Source organism: Salarias fasciatus, chromosome 12 (genome assembly GCF_902148845.1).
Source record: "Salarias fasciatus chromosome 12, fSalaFa1.1, whole genome shotgun sequence".
Taxonomy (NCBI): Eukaryota; Metazoa; Chordata; class Actinopteri; order Blenniiformes; family Blenniidae; genus Salarias; species Salarias fasciatus.
The window spans coordinates 19,699,270-19,722,629 of record NC_043756.1 but is presented as its reverse complement, the minus strand read 5'-3'; the positions used below and the strand labels follow the sequence as shown (position 1 = coordinate 19,722,629).

The 23,360-nt window shown below is 41.0% G+C and overlaps 1 protein-coding gene across 5 annotated transcripts in view; it reads right to left on the bottom strand.

Moving 5' to 3' along the window:
- Window positions 1-23,360, bottom strand: part of LOC115397568 (calsenilin-like) — a 42,117-nt gene that overhangs the window by 5,161 nt on the left and 13,596 nt on the right. Inside the window, exons 2-5 of one of the 5 annotated variants that reach the window (XM_030103930.1) lie at window positions 22,781-22,955; window positions 15,508-15,510; window positions 706-830; window positions 538-607 (exon numbers count right to left, since the gene is read on the bottom strand). In XM_030103930.1, coding sequence (XP_029959790.1) covers window positions 538-607; window positions 706-830; window positions 15,508-15,510; window positions 22,781-22,955 — 373 coding nt within the window. Of the gene's footprint in view, window positions 1-537; window positions 608-705; window positions 831-1,438; window positions 1,442-3,113; window positions 3,416-8,732; window positions 8,916-15,507; window positions 15,511-22,780; window positions 22,956-23,360 lie in introns of those variants that run through there. The other 4 variants (XM_030103935.1, XM_030103933.1, XM_030103931.1 and 1 more) reach the window with 4 other exon arrangements.

Here is a 23,360-nt window from a genome sequence, read left to right as displayed (position 1 = left end):
GTAGTGTTGCCTTTTGGAGCAACGTTCAGTTTTTAAACAGGATTATTAAAAAAAAAATACTGTGGCAGGTATGTATCTGACACCACAACTGTCATAATGACACCGGAGCTTTTGTTCAGTGTAGTTGTTTATTAACCAGTTTCAACAACAGTTTGGACGAAGCATCAGATTTGTCATTTCCAAATTTTACTTCTGACATCTAAGACCTTTGATACCTCAGTGGCATCGACACATATTTTTAAACCTCTTTCTTTCATGCCAGAGCCTGTTTCATAATACGTTGCAAAAAAAAAAAAAAAAAAAAAAAAAAAGTCTCTTTATTATGTTGTGATTTGCTAAATTGCTCCGATTGTGTTACTGTGACCAGTATACAGTATCTGACTATGATTTTCACTTTCTGACTATAGTGTAGTCACCATGAAGCCACCATGAAGTTTTGTCACAAGCTGCGTACTCCTTCTCCACTGATATTAATGTCTGCGCTGTCCCTGACAAGAAAAAAGAAAGAAAAAAAGTGAGATTGTTTTAATGTCTAACCTCCTTGGGGAAAGAACTGAGAATAGATGGACTTGAATGTCTCCTCATCAACCAGCCCGCTGGGACACTCCTGTTCAAGAAAGAAGGCGAGGAAAATAAAATGTGCTGGAACAACATGGCGACGGTGGCTTGAACGGGCATCTCAGCAGCAGCTGGAGACACACGTACGTTCTTGAAGCCCCGATACAGAGACTGGAGCTCCTTCCTGGTGAACTTGGTCTGAGCCTGCAGCTGGTCCAGACCCTCCGGCTGGTGACGCACAGTCGACAGCTCCAAGTCACTGTCGCTGCTGTCTGTGGGGGAAAGAGACAGAGAGACAAAGGGATGGATAGACAAACAGGAAGGGCAGGAGGAGAGAGGGAGAAAGAGAGAAGTGATATAAAGAGGGGGGAAATGAAGAGAGGAGGAGGAGGGAGGAGTGGGCAGACTTTGAGTGAGTGGATGCGGGTCGAGGTTTGGGTAGAAGGATGGGTTCAGACATTTAACAGGAGGAGGCATTTGATAAAGGGCAGGTAGGGAAAACGTGCGATTTTCAAGAGAGGCTTAGTAAAAAAATAAATAAAAAAAAAAACGTGGAGGAGCAAAAGGCAGGCAAAAAGGGGATTTTTTTTTCATTAAACAAGAAGAGGAGGGTACTTTCTTTATGGCGGAATTGTCACCAAACGTCTATTGATTTGAAGTGTCCGCTTTCAAAAACGTCACTGCAGAAAAATCCAAATTTGAGAAAATCAAAGACACTTTGTCCTCAAATCACAGTTAAGTGTTGCAGCATGATTGGTTACCAGTTCACACACACTAAGAGAAAGCACGATACTACTGGGGGAAAAAAAAAGGAAAACCTTTGAAAAAAGGAGGGAACTTTTCTCCATGTGAGTTGAATTCCTGCTGTCACAATACTCACCATCTTTAGACAGAGAGAACAGAGAAGGAGGGATGTTCACATCAAGATGGAGTGGAAGAGAGTAAATGGAGAAGAGTGAGAGAGCGACAGTGAGAGGAAGGAAAAGAAAACAAAAAGAAAACAAGTCAGATCGGACGCTGAGAGGGTTGTTAGGACGTCTGCTGAGGACTCAGAGGAGACGAGTCGCAACATATATTCTGATAAAACATCCAGGAGAGCAAGAAAAGTCAAACCGCCCTGAGGGGGAAGAATGGTGCCAGATAAATGAGCTGCATGCAAGCTCACAATTGATTTGGTGACACAGAGGCAGATCGTCTACGTTTCCACCCATTTAAACAGAAAACAAAACTCCAGCATGAAAGTAACATGAACAGGAAGTGCAGGACTAAACTCATTATTGTCTTGATTCCATTTTTTTAAGTATGTCAGCATGTTGTTCTCTGAGAAAAGAGGAACAAATATGACACTCCATGATGAATGGTGATGCTGAGATACCATTGTTCTTGAGTTGTACCGCTTCAGCAACTTATGATTGTGTTGAACAGCTTAATAACTACAACAAATAAACGGTGTTGAAAAGAACGACGTAACCAAGGAGACAACCTCATATTAATGTTGGCAGAGGAAGTACAGCCTCTTCACTCAGAGAAATAATTAACTTAGTTCACAAACACAAGATAAAGGAATATATATACCAGCTAAACAATTATTTCAATGAGTAACTTCAAATCGAGGGAAACACCCACTTCAACTTGAAGGTATCCCTGAAAAGTTAATGGTTTTATCCCCTGAAATAAATTCAGTATCAAAAATAGTCCAGTAGTATTTTATCATCTTTGAAAGCAGAACACAGTCAAAAAAGTAACTTTTTGTCAGAACATATTGCATAGTTTACTCAGATTATTGTTTTCACGTGTGTTTTTGTCTTTTTTGCATTTTAATTGACCTGCGTTCAAACACTTGTGGGTTTTCCTTTGCAAAAGTGCCTTTAGAGGACCATATAGTTACTGCCTGAAAAAAAAAACTAAAAAATCTTTTCTCACGTAACCTCAGTTGCACCGGTACATAGTTTTATATTGAAATGTTCATGACTTTGATACTCAGACATGAGAACATGGTATGATGCCATAAAGACATTTTTTGCTTTTAAAAACAGTCAACTAAAGTTAATAATAAACTGATTCATCTTCATCTGAAAACAAACCAGTGGAAAATATCCATGCTAAAAACACGTGTCTGTATTTTATATTTTGATGCCATCGGTTAAAGCGCTCTTAATCCTGACATGTGTATTCATGCATTATGCAGAAAATAGCAGAAAATGGGGACTTTTTACTGCTATTATAGAGACGCTCACTCAGCATGCACGACTGCTTTAGGAGGTCCGAAACCTGAAAAGGTAAATGACTGAAAGGGACATTTAAAATCACTTTGGATAAAGGAAGACAGGACGCATTGTGTTGTGGTTTTTTGTGGACAAAGCTAACAACACCATAATTTTTCCCACAATTAGCAGACTTTAAATTTAATTTTCAGATAACTCTTACATTCATCAGTGTCCACATTATTCTTAGCAACACTGACAAACATGTCTGACTGGTTGAAAGTAAGAAAAAAAAAAGTTTCTCCAGCCTCCACGCTCCACGCCACTCCTCCCTTCCCCGGGTTGCCTCACCGGTCTCAGTGATGTCGATCAGGCCCAGCAGGTGCATCAGCTTGAGAAACATGATCACCAGGCAGACGATGCCCACCGTCTGAAGTCCCTCCGTCTCCCATCTCACACTCATCTTCCCCTCTTCCTCTATCTTGACGCTTTTTCTTGTACTATCTACATTTACATCACTGAACTTTCCACATTCAGTCCATCTCTCTCTTCCAGGCGCCGGTGTCTTCCTGTCTCTGAGAGAGTGTCACTCACTCATCGCTCTGTCACTTTTTTTCTCTGCCAGTTCTCATACTCTATTTAGCCAACCCCCTCTCCCTTTTTACTTGACTGCTTTTTTTTCCCTTCCGTGCTCTGTCGTACACCACTGGTTCTTTGAGCATGTTTTTTTTTTCCCTCTCAGATAAGAGCAGGGTGTGATGATCGAGCTCCTTTGTCAAGGTCAAGTAGTTCAGATTAAAGCTGTGAAAATACCTCCACTGAGAGTGAGAGATGGAGTGATGGAGAGAGACAGAAATCCCCCCCCAAATCTGGACCACCACATTAATCCACAGGAAATCCAATCAGATAGAGAGGACGCTCAAATGCTCTGGCACCACATGTTTAGGCTTTCAGGCACAGGGCTGCTGTTGGTCTGGGTTCCTCCAATGAGCAATATCTGGTAAATCCCCCTCCAAAAAAAAGGCAAAACAAATTCTGAATATGTCAAATCATTAAAGTATATCCTAAAGCCAACGCAGTATAAATGACTGATATGGTACAATATCCTCCCCTGTATCCTCCCTTCATCCTGCTAATTAACCTGTGAACTCCTGGGAAGCCAGAACAAGTGTCATTTCTCCCCTTTTTGACAGAAAATAATAATTAAAATGAAGCAAGCGCACGGAAGTAGTTTGGCAGAGCTCTGATCGCCACGAAGCAAGCAGAGTTTTTAAATCTTTCTTGCTTAATGTGAAGCATGCAAAACAGTTTGCCTTTAAGGAACGAGACACTCACAGGTGTCCTGAATCTAATTTTTCCACTCAGCTCTGTGATCCACTTTCTAATTGTACCCCCGTGTCTCTCGGGGTTCTTAGTACAGATTTAATCTTGCATTAACTCGATGCAGTCCTGTCACACACTTGTGTAATAAAGAGAAAGAGTGAGCGCTGCCTCCCTCAGGCCCTGTCACACTTGTTCAAAAACTCACTTTGGTGTCTGATGCCCTCTGCTGTACACGAAAGTGACAACAGCAGCAGGAGCTGGAGCCTTGAGCAGGGACATGAAGGAAGCAGTAAACTCCAAGGAGCAGGGCTAATAATATCATGAGCAAAGCCATTGTTAAATGATGGGGTCATATATTAAATTATCAGCCAGTTAGTACACTGTGACATTTCATTACATTTATCACATTATGAACTGTAGTTACATAATGAATTGCTACACTCCAGTGTGGACAGTCAGTTTGTCTTTTGAAGGGTTTTCCATGAATATTTTGTTAGCAAACAATTCACAAAGCTTTAATGTGTAATATCTTTAATATGTAGATGTTATTAATCATGACATGTCTGGTTAAACCTTTCAAATCTTTTTGTATATTTTATTTAAATAAGCAATAGATGGGGACATAAACGCCTGGTTCATAAAGAAAAATCCCGCTGTGGGCACTGTTTTCATTTAGCTGACAGTCAAAGTTGATTCCAGTTGTACTGAGAATCAGTCTAGATTTATTTTTACCCAACAGTTACCCTAAAGCTATTAGTAGACAGGACACTTTAGTAAAAATTTGATTTCTTTTTGTGCAGATTTGGCATAATCTCTCTGAACACATTTTCTTCCTGAACTCTCTCACAGACCAAATAAATGTCTAAATTCACCTGCTGGATTGGTTAATTGGCGCTGTTTGCTCTGTGGTGGTGTTCAGCTCTGTCCAGGGTGTGAATACTTTAGTTTTGCTTATTTGAAGGACTGATGAATCATGCTCTAACTGAGGTTAGAAGATCAAAAAGCTGTCAAATATAGAAAAAAGTCAATGAGTCTCCCATGAACAAACTCCTCCCCAATCTTTATTTACACTGTACTGCTGAACAAGAGTCCAATGTGGAGCAAACAAATACCACATACGGGTATCACGCTGCCTCAAAAATAGGGCTCATATATCTGTAAAGACAAGGCTGCATCTGGCATTGATATCGTCCCAAAATAGGCCCGAGCTGGACTGAGTCCAAAATCGACATTGCAGAGCAGCAGAGTGAGGCAACCATCAAAGGCCGGCAGGTTTGTTTGGATCACATCATTTATCTGGACTTTGGCTTATGCAGACATGTGTAGACAAACACACACACACACGCGAGAAGTGCTGAAGAAGACTTTCTTCATTCCCACAGAGCAAAATCAAATTACCTTTATGCTGAGTGGCGATGATATAAATAATTCAGCTAATAAGCTACCACACCCTAACTAGTCTGCTGAATGTTAAAATACTGAGATTGTGCTGCAGATGTGCAATTCAAAAAGCCAAATATAAACAGAGAGGACGTTTAAAGAAAGGATGAAGATGTATTTAAAGGAAAGCCTTCTGACTTAAAATTTGAATGATTATTGGATTATTGGAGGATGTAATGCTGCTGCCATTCTGACTGTTTTACATCAGAGTGTGTAATACATGAACACGTGAAGAGAATAATCCCGGATAACGTTTGGAAAAGCTACAACTCAACAGCTCTTAAACCACTTTTTTCAGTCAGTTTTACAGAATTTGGAATTAACATTAAAAAATGGATAGAGAGAAAACTAACAGTGATGAAAAAGAAAGGAGCATTGAGGTTGACAGTAATGCTTTTTAGAGGTGTGTTACAGGGAAATATTATCAGGCATCCACAGAGATTCTTATTTTGATGTTTAAATTTTTGACTGTCGCTCATATCCTTTGAGTTTTGAAATTTTATTGCTAAGCAGAAATGAAAGAGTCTTGGATTGTTCACCTACTAACGTGAGGTGGAGTTCTGGTCAGTTAACATATGTTTGCAAAAAGGCTCAATAATCTTTCGATCTCTACAATCCAGCATCTTTGACTGACAGTGAACACATATTTAAAAAACAAAACAAAAAAACACTCAGATTAAACGTATCAGTTCATAAATGATTACAGCACGGCAGCGATTCGGATGCCATTTTTGTCAAAGGTCAGAAAGCAAAGAGGCACAACGTGTGCACCTGTGGATTCTGTAAAGTGTGGTGGCCTGGTGATATAAATACTCCCACTGAGCGCAGAGAGAATCTCATAGCGGACAGTAAAAACGCGGTGGAGAGAAGACAATCTGGCCTCAGGTGAGATCACAACGCTGCGGTCAGCGAATTGGTCTCACTGGGAGGTGCTGAGGCCAGTGAGGAATGAGGACGGAGACACATGATGGGAATTTTGGAGGCTACTGAGGAATGGCCAGTGTCCTTCAGGGTCCTGGAGGAGTACTCCGGGCTCCATTTTTAGGCGGCCTCAGAGAAAGCCTGTTCGATACTGCATGTATAATTGATGTGAAGTAATGCTAAACCGGGGTGTAGGCCCTGTCACAGTGGCAAGAGGAGGAGGTGGGGGCAGGGGGGGGCGGTGGTGCTGGTGGAGGAACTGAAGATTGGAGAGATTGAGAGGGGTGATAAATTATGAAAGGACATTACTGGTGTTTTTGTTGAATTTATTACTTATGATGCCGGGCCATATGAGAAGCACTAATGTGCCGACTGGAGCCTTCCGGCTGTAATTGTCTTGGCACACTGACGGCAGGGCACTCTGACTGGCTGGCCTTCAGCCCGAAACCCTCATCAAAGGGAACTGCATCATTCAAACGGCAGTATCTGATGTCTCTTTTACAGTCCCAAATGTACACAGTCTATTGGGCCGACCGGGCTTTATGGCATAACCCTTAGTAGGCAAAACAAAGCTCCCCCTTAACCCTCCTCCACTCTGATGATGGCATTACACAGATTTGCTGATGGTCCCAAACTAATAGTGTATTTATAGATGTTAAACAAACATTAATGGCGCTACACTTAGAGTGCACATACATTAAAGGGGGCATGTGTTGCTTTTAACAGGGAACGAGTGGAAATACAAAGCAGAGAACGCAGTGTGAAGGCATCCTCAGCTTTAGAAAGCCTTTTTTTTAACAGTGACGGATTCATGTAGGCAGTCTCAAGGACCACGTGCAGTATTTGCTGTAAACAGAGTAACTAAGGTGTGTTGGTGTGACTTTAATAAACCATTAAAATGTACAAACAGAAGCGACACCTTAGTGATATTTATTAGTGACTTTTCTGTCTGTATGTCATCTCTCACTTCTGTGTTTAGCTCTCAGACATGTTGATAACTATCATTCTAACAGTAAATATAAACAAAAGTACCATCATGTGGAATCAGTCGTGACTTAATATCGAACAAGCATTTACACATTATTTAAAAGAGTGACTTTGGTGAGTTTATTTATTTATTATTAAGTATTATGCACTCGAAGTACCTGAAGACTGTCTCCTTAAACTGGTAAAATATATTGCTAGGGTTAATTTAGTTGTTATTGGGTTATTGTTATTAAATGTGCATCAACATATTGAAGATCCTTTAATCCTGATGCTATTTAAAGAGCCAAATATTTTAACTTGCAGATAACTGGTTTAAACATATCACACACAGTCTAGCGATCCATCGGACAAGATTAGTAAACACAGACAGAATTCAAAATTTTAGAAGATCAACATTTCATATTTTTAAAAACTGTTCAAAACCCCCCCTGTCATAAATGAAAACCACTACGTTCACACATTCAACAGTTTACTCGATTCATCTTGTAATCAAAGGAGTTGAGTGCTTCCCAGAAACAAAATGTGTTTATTGCACGAGTGCTGCGTCTGACTCCTTATCTTTTATGCTTGTTAGCATGAGAAGAGTGATTTTTTTTTTTTACTTATTGCTTTAAAAAAATAATGCTTAAAATATATTTTCATTTTTATTACTGAAATTAAAAACATTGGGATTTGGCTCTTTCACTCTTGAAATTCCATAATCCTTCATGTTTTCGACGTCTCCCTGCTTCAACGCAGCTGATTCAATGATTGGTTTAACGTCAATCTTTCTGCAGAGCGTCATGATGTCTCATTTCATTAATTCAAAGTTTGCTGAAGCTGGACGGCATTGAAAACATGCAGGATTGTGGCCCTCCATGCAGAACCAAGAGTGTCACGAAAATAAAATATTTTGATGATTTTATTCTCTAAATATCGCTTACAGTCACCGCCAAAAGCTTTGAGGTTTATATAATTTATGTTTGTTTTATTGAGGAGGTCACGTGCACTTTCAAAATAAATCTAAAATAAAATACGATGTAAACAAATGTTAGAATCTAAGCGGAGACTTCAGTCTTATAATTTAAAAGCGTATAATAAAGTCGGGTGTCATAAAACAGAAAATCAAACACTTCATATAACCATAAACAGTCGTAAATAACTTTACAACAGCGTATAACTAAATCATAGTGTTGAAGATGGTTCTTAAAGGTTAATAATTTGCTTGAAGTGCTATCTTGTGGATAAATAACTTTCAGTAAACGTGGCTTTGCTTAGTGAGAGCAGCAGCAGCCTGCAGGGCCTCCAGTCGGCCCTTACCTTCAAACGATGACATGGGCTCCAGGATGCCGAACTGCTTGAGAACCGCCATGAAAAGGATGATGACCACGCCGATGGCGAACAGCTCCATGCCCTGGATCCCCATGACTGCGGGACGGGGGGGAGCCCGCTCAGGGCCAAGCCTGCAAACGAGGGCCTGGCCCCCGGGGAGGGGGGAGACGTCGGAAAGCCCGGGGCCGAGCGAGTCGACGACGGTGGCTTTTTAGCAGATTTGAGCCGAGAAGGAATCAGTCTGGCTGGTGGTTGACTGCATGAGTTTGTTTCCAGGCCCGAGACACGGCATGAGAACCAGGCCGGCGAGCTGGATGGAGGCTGCTCTAATGTCAACACTGATGCCGAAGTGGAAAATATGTGGAAGCCGACATATATGGAAAACCTCCCTCTCTGGACCCATGAGGGAAAATGGGGGCTGTGTCACGAGCCATCTATCACAGCGCATTAAAGGAGATGTTTAGAGTCACTTTGCAGACTTTCTTCTCGTCCTCACTCCCAGCAGTTCAGACGTGCAACGACACACGTTAGTGCTGTGTCTCTTTAATCCAAACGGCAACTATCAGTCCTCACGTCATAGCTGACACCAATGAATTACATTTTGGTGTCAGGTGAAAATGTCATTTAGGAAAGCGTGGTATGTCTTCAGTGTCCATTTTCATGACTTTGCTCCCATTAGCTGAGAGCAAGTCTGAGGGAATACAGCTAACCTATTAAAAAAAATATGCAAGCGGGCAACACTAAATACCAAAGTCTTCTCATCTTCCACACCACAAAGTGGAAAAACAACATTAGCAGTCATAAATAAATTAGCCCATTGTTTGCCGCAACCACACGGGCAATTTCTTAAACCTCAACCTGCAAACAGAAACACAGAGAAAAGGCTGAAGACAATCTGACTGACTGGTCTCAGCAGCATCAGACAAAATCAGTCAAGAGAAACAGAAATGTGGGGAATACAACTATGGTCCGCCCAAACAAACAAACAGGATTACTCATGAGACCTCAGATGTTTGACAGCGTCCAGTGAGTCCTTTCTCTTGTTGTGTCCCCATCGCTGTCGTCAATAATCCTTACGTCAAGCACCGATGTCATGCGAGTTCAGCTTTCCTGCCCCGTCTTCTCCATTTGTCCAAATTCAGATCCTGATATGGAAGAGGATGGCCCTGGAGTGAAGGCACTTAGAGCAGCAGCAGCAACGTCCAGGGACGGAAATCCTGAGAAGCTGAGAGGAGCTGTGGGGGAATGAAACCTCCTCCCTCGGTGTCCACCTCCTCCACACGCACTTTTCCACCACTCCCCTGTCTTTCTCTGTAGCTTCCCTCACTTCATCTGTTGCTGCTTCCACTCAGAACTTTTTGCTCCGGGTGAGGTTGGATACCGAAATGCCCTTCCCGGCTTCCACCTTCCTCCCCTCCTGTCCGTCTCATGGTCTCACTCTGTACTCCTCTGCACTCCTGCTTTTGCTCCTTGTGATTTGCTTTTTCACGCTGGAGCTTTCCCCCTCCTCCTCCTCCTCCTCCTCCTCCTCTGTCACTCCATAACTTTGACCAACCACAGACTTTGTCTCTCCCTCTGCTGGGCTCCCTCTTTTCTCTTCAAACATTTCCTCTGTCTTCACTACATCAGGTTTTCCTCCTCTTCCTCTTCTTCTTCTTGTACACTCTGGAAATGTTTGAAAGGGGCTGGACTGCAGCACCGTTTTAAAAAAGGGAGGCATATTTATAAAATGAGTGAAATTGTGTTAAGACTTATATTTAGAAGCCCTGATAATAATAAACTGTGATGAAACAAAAGTCAGACAAGTTTCAGCTTTCTAGTATGACAGTATGTCAATAAATAGCTGCTACAGAGAGAGGCAGCTCTGTGTCTTTCGAGGTCGCTTTATAAGCGTTTTGTGATCCAGCAGAGCCTTTTTGTTCTGCTTTGCTGTAATTTCATTTAGCACACACTTTCATCTCAGGTGAACACACAACTCTTTTCTCTTAGTGAGCAGAAGCAGTGGTAAAGACACACAGGGACACAACCAGGAGATTTTCATTATCACCGCCATCACAGCACCACTCCCTGGATACTGTTCTCTCATTATTTTGACTTGTTTTCTAAAATGTTGTATTCATAACGACTTTTCCATTTTCTTTTAAGTCACTTGACAATTGTTTTGTAGTTTGTTATTAATTTTGCATGCTCTTTATAATGACAAACTTTTGTCACAAGTTCTTTTTTTTGTGGTAGTTTAACATGACATAAAGATCACCAACAACTGCAGACAGAGACTCTGGTTTATGAAATGAGTATCACTCATAAACCAGGGAAGATCTGTGCAACACATGCACCTTTGTTTGCTCTTACAGTTTGTCCAGGAGGGACAAAATTCTGGTTTTAAATCCAAACTAATTGATAAACAAAGATCAAATATAAGAAACAGCTCACTGCCTGCTACTCCATTTCCTCCTTAACCCATATGTTGCCATCTACAAGCCACATACAACACAATTATCACACACACACATACAGACACACATATCCTAATGATTCCTGGAATGTGTGCAACTGATAACGCTGAGAAAAATTAGTGTGAGTGGGTATAAATATGGTTGTGTGAGTGTGTTTAGCAGGACAGGAGAGGATAACTGATGACTCTGCACTCACAAATGCATCAAGATAAGGTGTGTGTGTGTGTGTGTGTGTGTGTGTGTATTAATGCATTGACTTGGACGGAGATGGGAGACACAGATGGGAGGCCAGAGTGAGAGAGATCAATATCTGGGTGGTGAGGTGGTGCTCCCCTACATTCTTCCTCCACTTTTAGTACTTTACTGAGACAAAAAAAAAAAAAAAAAAAGGTCAACCAAAAATATTAAATTCACAAATGTATTCAATACCTGAGTCTGCAGTGCAGTTCACAGTGGATACATCACTCTAAAGGAATATTCACATTTCAGTCATTATTTGGCCACTAAAAAAAGAAACTCATCGTGCATGGAGGTGCCTGGGCGTAATGCACGTGCTGACGTCTAAGCAGGGAATAGCTGTTTGGGTTTCAGGGCTATTTTGAGAATTTAAGTTAGTTCTCTTGTATATCGATGTAGGTAAATGCGTGTGTGTGTGTGTGTGTCTGTGTGTGTGTGCCTCTGGCTGAACCATTAGGACACTAACAGGTTTTTAAAAGGTAGGCTGGGTGCTGACACAACAGTCAGTAAATAGGTAGAGGGGGAGTGAGACGGTTTCCTCCCAGTCAGACACATCAGCAAATATGTCCACAGAAAGAAGCAGACTCCGTGATGACGCTTAAAACTCTTGAGCATCCTCAATGAATCATGAGAAAATGCTTAACAAATTCCATGAAGTGTCCTCACAGTAATTTAACCTTAGGAAACACATACACTAAAAAAAAAAAAAAAAAATTCTGCAAACTTTGACGATATCACTATATTTGCTCATTCTTTCAAATGCTTTTCAAAAATGGGAAATCTGCTTAGGTAATGGAGATGCTTCACCTCACTTCAAAAAGGATTCATCAGTTTCCTTCAAAGCCTGAACAAGTCCAGTGACAGAACCCAAGTGTTGAATGTGTGTATCTTAATGAAGGAGAAACAGAAAAGCTCTCCCCAAATCTAAAATGTTAAGCAAAGTAGTTCAGTTGAAGCTTTTTATCTTTATTATTATTATTATTACTTGGGGATATATTACAAATGCTCAATGAAAAGCTAATATTAATGCTATATGTGCACTCACCAATGCAATGTGGAGGAAGATGTTCAAATGCATTTTGTTATGGTCAATACTTCAATGTGATGGTTAATGCATAAATAATATGATGCATAAAAAGCTTAAATAAAAGAATTATTTAATTACACTTGAAGCACACATTCACAATTAAGTCAGTCCATATTGACATGGACTCGCCAAATCACGTATGCTGTTTTTATAAAGACATAAAGAAAGAGTGAAAAGTAACATCAGCACAGAGTGATGAGTGACAGGACAGGGTGGACACATCAGTGATGTGAGAGCCTACCTGAGCGATGGTACCTGGCTGCACTGTGGCCGCAGTGAGAGAGGCAGCTGGGCCGAGAGAGGCGCCTCCTGGCCTCCACAGACAGAGCAGCCATCACAGCTCCCATAATGCAGCTGAGCTACAACAAGGATGACTAAGGTACTTTGGACAAGGCTGGAGATCCAAAGAGGTCTAACAAGACGAGATCCAAACTTTTAAAGGGCTAAATGTTGAAAGCTCAGTCGTGAGGATCAATGCTAACAGAATGCTTGAAATTGCTGAGCTGCAAAGTTTGGAGTCTGAGTGCTGAAAGTGTGAGCTCCGCCTAAAAGAAGGCAAACGAGCAGCGTCTGAGCAGTCTGAGTCTCATGACGGACGATCTCCTGGTAGTGTCGAGGGAGTGACAGGTGAGATCGGCACGTGTGTGTGTGTGTGTGTGTGTGTGTGTGTGTGTGTGTGTGTGCTTTTGACAGAGGCCACATTTGGAAATCTGTTTGACTTTGTGACTGCACATCACAGCAAGAGAGGAAGATAAAAAAAAGAGGGAGGGATCAAACAGCACCACACAGCCTCTGACCTTTCACATCACACATGGTGCACGCCTCCACATTTCTCTATGTCTCATTCTTACTCTCTTCTGATCATTAAAACTGTGACTTGGATTTTGTTACATTTGACAGGATAACACTATAACCTATAATTATTAGTTGTGAAACAGCCATGAAAGTTTTCATGAGCATTGTGGAGCTGTCCTCTCAGATTCCTCTCAGTATTGCTCAAAATCAGTCTTCATTGTGGCAAACCTCTGCCAATGTTCACAAGTGAAAATAATTTCCACAAACGTGGATGTAAAGGAGCACGTGTTGCATGCATGGCTATGTTTTGGTTTAGCGTGGTGATTACTGACAAGAGAAAATCAAGCCAACGCTCCATGCTAAAAAAGGTTGCAGACACCTGCTGGATAGCGTCACTCTGTCTCCAGCTCAGTGTTTTGTACCACAAGGCTTACACAGAGAGACAGACACACACACACCAGTTCACCTAACATGTGCTTTTGGACTATGTGAGCCTCCACATGGAAAGGGCCGAAAGCCTGGAATCAAACTGAGAATATCCTGGTGTGATTATGAACCATTATGCTACCAAACAGCCTTTTGGATGTGCTTTTTTTTTTCTACTTCTCTTGATTAATCACAAATATTGCCTTGCTACACAGTTTCATTGCAACCTCAACTGAAACCCAACAAACAAAACTTCCATCTTCAATCTCTGTCACAGCTGTGTTTCACTGGCTCATTTAACATAAACAGAGCGGGGAAATATTATCACAGATACACTGGCTGCTTTGTCTCGGGAGAAAAAAAAAATTCTGCAGCACAAACGTGTCAACTCACAGTGAGAAGCAGAGTAAAACACCGAACACTGAAAACCTTGTCAACAACAACAATAAAACAGCAATATTTTGGCTGTATAATGTTGACATTATAGCAGTGTAGTATAGTACAGTCGACACCAGTGCAGCAAGTTTAACTTGCTTACTTGAGTTCGAACATTAAGTATGGACACTATGAAAGCACTTTACTGTCTAATTAACAAGAAAAGAACACAAGACCATTGACCGATCGATAACAGTGGCAGAGCAAACTACAGTCACAGCATTAGATGCACAAGTTCATCAAGTTCATTTATTCATCTCATCATGTGACGGCAACTGAGCAAAGGACACGGTCAAGTAAGGTGAAATTCATCTTTAACATGGGATTTTTGCTGTATGTCAGCAGTATATCAGAAACTGACAACTGAAAAAGTCCATGATATGTTAAGCTTTATATTGTAAATCCTGGTCACACAGTGGAACTGGAGCTGTGTGACTTTTAATGCAAATTAAAAAAAAAATACACTGTGATTTGCTGGAGTAACAGCAACGCTTGATTAAGCAATCATGTTTTTCTCAGCAGCAAAGGGATTGTAGATAACTGAACAGCAAATAACTTCAAACAAAGTCTAAATAAAGCAGAGATCTCACCCCTCAGGCACTGTGAGTAAAACTCACACTATTAGGTCTGCGTTTACACTCACACTCCAGTCAGAATATTACAACTCCACACAGAGAGGTCCAAACCTCTATGGCTGCAGCTCTGTCACGTCATGTGACGCACTTTGCACCAATATGGTTCCTTCTTTCTGTACACAAACTTGATGCTCCACCAGCTGTGCTGGACTCCAGTGGAGGAAAAACCAAGCCGAAAGCGGTGAATTATAGCAATGGAACCGTCCCTCGTAAAATTGTTAGTAATGTTAATGGCATTGTGACACTGGAAAAAGTGCTAACACTTTACTTGAAGCACCTCTGTATAACACATTATAAGTACATTATAGCACTGTATAACTATAGTTATAAACACTCATAAATGATCACAGTGCTTTATAACATCACGACCTAACCCTAACCCGAACCCAAACCCTAATCCTAACCCTAAACCTATGCTGTATAGAGGGTTATAAAGCATTATGATCATTTATGAGTGTTTATAACTACTTACAATGTGTTATACTGGGCGCTTCAAGTAAAGTGTTACCAAAAAAGTAATTAGTTAGAATACTTGTTACGAAAAATAAAAACACCGTTTTATTTTAGCACCGCTTCTCCCATCACTGGTCTTGACAATAAAGGTCAATTTGACCTAGATATGCAAATTAGATGATGTAGGATTTTGCTGATTGAGGATTTGGCAACAATGTATCACTTTTAAATGACGTCACCATCTAATGTATCCTCGATATGCAAATGAGATGATGATGTCATTCAGAGCTTAATTACCCAGATACTCCCATCACTGTACACTACTGTGTGGCTACTGCAAAGCAATTCACACACTTTGATTAACCGTTTCTTATCAGTTACAACTGATACAGTCCTAGGCTGATTCTCTGCTAATCAGGACATGCAACAGGACATTAAAAAAACCTCACTTTTTAAATAAAAAAAATATAACTTTGTAAATAGCAGTCATTTAATGTTAACTCCGTCCACCAGAGGGCGATGCACTACTACAACACAGCAGGGGACATTAACTGCTCACTTTCATTCATTTACAAACTCAGAGGAATGAGAAGGGAATGAAACATGAGAGGCTGAATCAGAGCCCCCTCAGCTGCAAGCATGATACAAAGGTGAATGCAGTCTGCCGTGTCACATCATCAGTTTCTGCAGAACATGAACCATCAATACGGAAAGAAATCCACACAGAAATCTTAGAACTAAAGACTGCAACCTGATTCGGCCCTCTCTATATTCATTCCATGGATTGTTTCGTGCTTGTGGAAACCTGCAAAGTAAGCGTTCTTCTTTAATATATGCACACAGAATAAGCTGTGCAGTGATTTTAAACAAATTACTCCTCAAACCAGACAAAAGCCGTTTTTACCATTGAAGCCTTTTAACGCTTGAATATTCCCTAACAAGCTGCTCCAGGGACCAAACATTAAAACATTTCTTAATGTTGCACCAAGCATGGACTCAAACTGCAGGCTCCACAGTAGGTAAACAACACCCCAGAGGCAGAAATTTGCTCTTTGAATTCGGAAACTTCATGCAAGGAAAGGATAAATCTGACCGTGTTCATTAGGGAGAAAGATTTCATCTTTTAGAAGGATTTTCCCCAACCTACTATCATTGCTTTGCCCTTTAACCTTTTAATATGTTCCAATTAAAACCAAACCTCCATCTCACCTCTATGTGAGATAATCTCCTTTTCATGAGACCACTTGAGCAAGGCAGACTCAAAGCCAGCTTTAGTGGCATAATTAAAACTGGGGCTTCTGCATCAAACCTATATTTTCTCCATTGTGCCTCTCCTGCTTGGTTTTTATTATTCCTCTTTATCCAATAGCCCAAATCTCTCTCCTTCCATTCACTGTTTTTATCCATGCTGATGATAGATTCATATCTGACTAATGGATCACCAGAGACCTGAATAGACTCATCGAAAACTCTTTTCTTCATTTTTAAACTCAGATCTGTCAAGCAAAAAGGATAAAAAAAGCAAGAGTCTAGAGGAAGCAGTAGAGAAGATCCATATTTCTGTACCGTTGATAGCAACATGCAGTCTGCTCCCCGGGGATCTCACCTGCTTGTGCAAACTTCAGGAGAAACATGGTTCCTCAAGCAAGAAAGCAGAGGACTCCATTGAAAAAAGAAATATTTGAAGTGAAAGATAAGGAGGGAAATTATTTTTCAGAATAAAGAGAACAGATGAGACAAAAGTTAGACAAAGTGCTGATTCAGCTTGCATCTAAAGAACCTGAGAAGCTATAGCTGACTGCATTGTTAAGTTCTAATGGCTTTGTTAGGAGAAGAAGAAGGCTTCACACCTAACAAGGTCAAAACAGGCCTCAGTTGTACACTGGAGAGTTTCCAGGCAGTCATCAAGACAAAAGTCAACTGACAGGATGAAACTGAGCCACACTGCACACTGCTCACGTCCACAGTTTGGAAAAGTTGGGGTCCTTTTATTTTTGAGTCAATTTTTCAGGACCCCCTCATCCCTTTTAGACTGGGCACAGCAAGTGCACCCCACACTACAACACTTTACATAAAACAGAGCGGCACAACAATGTTTGTCTTCTCTAATTCACTGAGATTTTGGTCATGTACCTTTTTTTAAAGTCCTGTCCATGTCCTCTTATATTGTTGCTTTCTATTTCTTGCCACACAAACTGCAGCCACGGTGGGTCATTTTTGCAATAACAATAATAAAAAAAGATCATGATCAAAACAAACATGATTCAATTTTCCATCCATTTGTAAGGCACCTGAAACTGAGGTCTCAAAGAGAAAATGTCAGAAAAAGTCCTGAATTCAAAACTACAAAAATGACACCAACCAGGTTATTAAAATCCAGAGTTTCCATAATGTAACTGCAATTCCTTGACCTAAAACAAAGCCAAACACTTCAAGTTTATAATGCCATTTATTTTTTTAATCAGTTTAGCCAACACAATAATTAAGGGGACTGTATTTGACCCCTTAACCCATGAGTGAAACTTCTATCCAACAGGAAAGCTAGCATTTCATTTAATGTTGGCTGATGATGGTTTGGAAAGTCATTTAAGAAAAATTTCAGCAAAATACATTTAATGTAATATCCCAAACTTCATTAAATCGTATTAATGCTCCTCGTGAAGAGTAGTGTGACTTGCTTTTTTCTTAATTATTTATGTTTTGAATAATTAATACAATGAACATCATAAAGAAGCAAATGATTTGATATGCTTGGATCCAATTTAGTGTCTTATTAATTGGACATAAACTAACTCTGAGCTGTAAAAGTAAAGGTGGGAGAAGAAATACTATTGAGGACATTTTAGACAATTTTGATAATTTAAAAATTCAAACATTTAAAGATCTGGCAGTGTAGTCAGATGAGAAGTGAGTATTATTGTATACAAAATCATCATTGATTCAAAAAGTATTTTGCATCTTTGCTTTTTTAAAAATTATTCATTAGTTATTTACTGTCTGCTCTTAAATCCTACTCCAGGTACTAATGTCAGAGAGTCGTATTCAAGGAGGAAGTTTAGATTAGGGTTAGGTTAAGATCAAACTGATGCCTCTTACAAATAAAATGAGTAAATACTCCAAATGTTTTCATGGGTATACAAAAAAAAGTTCCTCCATGTGAAACTTTCTTTTTTTAAGGTTTTGTTTTCTGTGGCACAGAAAACAAAGAGGGAAATACCTTGAACCAGAGTGCCAGTGATGAAGCCAAAGAAGCACCGCAGCAGCTTCGTAAATTCCTTCTCACACTGTGATCTGCACGCACTCATCCTTAGAAACGTTGAGCACTTGGGTCACAAAAAGAGTTAAAAAAAAGAAGTCTTTCAAGGAAAAATCAGTCAAAATATCCCTTTACTTAAAGATATTAAAAAATAATATGTGACATAAAAAAAATAAAAAAATAAGATCAAATTTTTCAAAGCGTGGTGACTTTTTTTAGATGGTATTAGTTTTTCTTCAGATAACGTCTTTCTAAGCCGGTGTCCCAGTCTGCTTTACAGGTGATGTTCGCTGCCTCCTCCTGTTTTCCTCCCCTCTACACTTCTATCTAATCCATCCTGAATCTCACGCAACGACACCCGTCAGCACGCCGTGAGGCCGCAGAGCTGCATGGCCACCGCTCGTCGTCTGAAGTTCCTCCCGCTTCCTCTGACAGACAGAAGTCATGCAGACACGGGCTGCAGCTCAATAAAGAAACTAAATCTCGAAACGCCACATTTCTCCCTCCCGTCTTCTCCTCGCTTCCATATCTAATCCGACTCATATTGCACTTTTCATATTACAGTCAACGCCTCCTCTCCTTCCCACCCTCAGGTTAAAATATGCAGTCATTATCTTCACTACTCAGTAGAACTCAAACTCAAATTCTTTGTTACTTCTGAAAGAAAAAAAAAAAATAATAAAATCCACATGGAGGCTGTAGAAGAGTTTGATCAGTCTGATGAAATCTATGCTGATAATGATAAATTTGATGTTAATCAATCATCACAGGTTTATAGATCAGAAGACATAACGTCCTTTGTTTAGTTAACATCAGTGTCCGTTTACACACGTAACACAGCGTGTGTCTGGTATTAACAGGAATCCTTGACCCCAACTTGCTTTGAGATCACAGGTATGTAGAAAAATCCTCAACGTATCTGCTGAACTTTGTTCATGAGACGAAATAGACTTTGGAGTGACGTCAAAAATCCAACTGTCTTCAATTCATATTGAACACACTGTCACACTGGCAGCTGCATTTCAGTTAACAGAGCGAGTTTTCTTCAATACAAGGTTGATGGTTCGTGTTGAGTGCTCTTGGGCAATACAATAAACCCCAGCTGGCTCGCAGCGGTGAGCAAACACCTGTGCCAGCAGTCGTCAGGTTAGTGTGTGATTGATTGTGTGTGTGAATGGGTTGATGTGACTGGTCATTTAAAAGCATGTTAATGTATAAACATGGTACATATTGATCCCCACCAAGACCTCAGGAAAGACAACAAACTTCAGAACAAGGGAGTAAAGACTGCTTAGGGGTTTGAACTCTTGGTTGTCCACATCTCAACCTACCTCTGCTTCCAGGAGAGACCTTAAACATGTTGGCCCACAAAGCCCGGAGTTGAGCAGCCCTGACAGAGCAACAGGTTTCTTTCAAACATTCAATACCACTGGGTTTTTTTTTTTTTTTAATTCAATTTCTTTGCCTCACAGCAATAAAACCATCCGCATCTGGAAATAAAGTTTTGAGTTTTCAGAACAAACTGCCAACAGCAACTGACCCTTAAAGGAGCACAGCGCAAATTAAAACAGCCAACATCACTTCCAAAATAACTTTTATATAATGACATTGCATAACATCTGCTTTTGAAATCCAGTTAAATGGGCACTTTTCAAAGATGACGAGCGATGTCAAAGAAGGGACACGCAGATGCCGCACAAAAAAACATTTGCAAACACAAAATGAAAAGATCAGGGCTGCGGCCAGGGAAACAATTTTCTGAGATTATGAGTCCCTTAATTCCTTTGAATCTCTCGCATCCTTCTAGGAAGCACAAGCAAAGGTTCATAAAGAGCCGTCCGGGAGATGAACAGCTTGCAGCAGGTTGAATAACATCCTGACATGAGCATGAAGCGGTTTCACTCTGTCTCCTCTCTTCATCATCATCATCATCATCATCATCACATATTTTCTGACGGTACTCTATGAACTATCTATATAAATGCACAAGCCACGTTCAATGTCTCAACCTTTTCACACCAAAAACAAGCTGGCCCCCCCCACCCCCGTCAGTCCGATACACGTTTCTGTCTCTGTGCTATTTTTAGATCCTGGCCATTATCGAGTTGAGGGTTTGCCCACTGCTGATGCTGAATCTCTGCTCCCTTGAAACCACAGAGATGTAATGGATCCCATCACAGCTCGGCTTTTCTCTCTACTTTCTGTGACTTTTATGGCAGGTTTTTTTTTTTTTACCTTTTTTTTTTGATACAACAAGCTCCTGTTCATCCCCACAAGGGGCTCTTACACTTCCTTTGTCGTAAAACCTAAACGATCACATTAATCTGCAGGATATTGGGTATTTGTTTGAGTGCGCATCAGGATCAGAGTCAAAATGCATTCACAGCTAGAAACACGCACCTAATCCCAGTAACACTGAGAGGCTTAAATTTAGGTGTGAAAGCTTTACAGCTTTGATCAGATCGTTTTTCATGTGACCAAAAAATCCTTGATCAGCTTTAAACTCGATGCAAAAACATATTTCTCTGCCAATTTTAGTGTGAACGTAATTTTTCTGAGCTCATTTAGTGTTGAAAAATGCTTCGCCTCGTGTGAACAGCAGTTTGTTGCTGCCACAAGGGGCCACTACAGTATCTGTGTAGAGCTGGGAAAAAGACACATTAGTTGCCAGGAGAGAATAGGAGACACAAACTCAATAGTCTGTGTGTGTGCGTGTGTGTGTGTGTGTGTGTGTGTGTGTGTGTGTGTGTGTGTGTGTGTGTGTGTTGAACAGCACTGTGTGAGAAGCCACGATGACCGCTCAGATTTCACTGACCTGCTGAGCTACAATTACACAGTACATGAAGCTGAACTAACCTCAGCCCTTAAAGACACACACACTCCCATACACTCCTTTTTTCATGTCCAATGTGGTAAATTCTCCATGGCAAGTCAGTGAGGCCAACATGAAAACAAAAGTTTATAAAACCTCATGGAAATGAACACAAAGAGTCAAATGAAGACAAAAAAAAAAGTTGGCATGACGTTTACCATGATGGAGACATTAGGAATGAATAGAGAAGCAAGGGAGCAAGTTCACAATAGGATGGAGATAAGCAGTGAAGAACAAAAGCAAACGCCAGAGAATGGTGGTTCAACAAGGACAAAGAGTAAAAAATGGATAGAAAATTCATTGGGGAAAGGAGTGAGGAAAATGTAATGATGTAGAGAGAATTATTAACACAAAACAGAAGGGAACTGAAAGGGTAAGAAAGAGGGAGATAAAAAGTCAGGGATGGGGGCAATTTAAAGGAGAGGGAGACGCTGTGAATGAAGAAATGGCAGAAATATGTCCAGATGGAGGCGAGGGAATAGCGAGAAAAAGCGATGTGACGGCAAAGGGCAAGAAGAGGAAAAGAGGTCGTGAAGGGTGAGAAGAGGAAGCTGATAGGGGCGGAGCAAAAGCCTCTGGAAGACAGATAGTAACCATATTTGGGTTGTTTCTTGGTTTTAAAATGGAACCGTTTCTGCTGGCTACATGCTCATCAAATCTATTTGAAGGTTTTAGAATCATAGGTGATAATATGTGAAAATATAAGAGAGGTTCTAATCGTTCTGATATCTCTCAGTGTTACATCAAAACTTAACAGCTCGGCGCAGAGCAGGGAGACTGAAACCTTTGATTTAAACACTTTTGTCTCTGCAGTAGAAGCATTAGATGTGCACAGTCCCAGAGGAGCCACTGGAGGGAGCACTAAGACTCTGATTACCCTAAAATCCAAACTCAGCTCAGTCAACACAGGGGGAGCCAGACTGGAACCAACTCAGCACCAGAACCAAACCAGTACCCGGAGTGCATAGTTTCAGTGAAGTCTGTCACCTGATGTATAAAGTCTGTACATGAACCAGAGAGAAATACTACTCAGCACAGCCGACACACTCTCCATGAAATGCTTTGAAGGGCAACGGTCGGGTAAAACTTAAGGAGATATAAGTGGATCAATCAAGAAATTTATTCATTCTGTGTGGGGAATAATAATGATGAAGTGAGAGTCGGGAAACTTTTGATAAATGAGGATATCCAGTGAAAAAGATCTCTTGGTACTTGACCCCGAGGTCAACTCCCCAGCACAATCAGAGGGCCGCGCTCACAGGGGGCCCCTGAAGATCCAGAAAGGTCCATCCACACAAACCCAGCCGTCAATTCAAACACTGTGGCGACACCTGCTGTGGATTCTCCACACCGCCGCTCTCTGCCACTCCTCCCTCCCTCTCACCTTTGTCCTGCGGCTGCGTGCTAGCAATAATCCATTTCACCAGGCAGCACTTCATCAGAGCTTTCCGGGAGAAGCGTGGCTTCTGCCACTTCCCAGAATCCTTCACTCTGCCCGGTGCAGGCTCAACGCCATTGGCGTCCCCCAGCAGGCTGCCATCGACCACCTTGCCATCCGCCTGGAGGGAGATAAGCAGGGAAGGAAGACGGAGAGAGAGTACAGGTCAAAATGGAGATTAAATAAAGCAGGCGGAGATCTCTAAATTAAGCGCGAGATTATGTGCCTGAAAAATATGATTAGCCTCTGATCTGGAAGTTTTTCAGGAACACCATAAAGAGGTTCAGAAAGAGTTCAGAACACTCTGGGTTTTTCTTTTAATGAGTCTTTGGAAGTGTGTTGGAGCTTTTACGTTGATGAAAACAGCTGTCTGCTGCAGTGAAATAGGATGCTGATGGGAGCGGCCGCAGTAAATCAAAACAATAACCTGAAAGAAACCAAACTTCACGTGGATCAACCGCATAAAGGAAACGGCAGAGACAGAAAACCTTCCTCCACCACGTCGGTCATAAATGCTGGGTTTGGC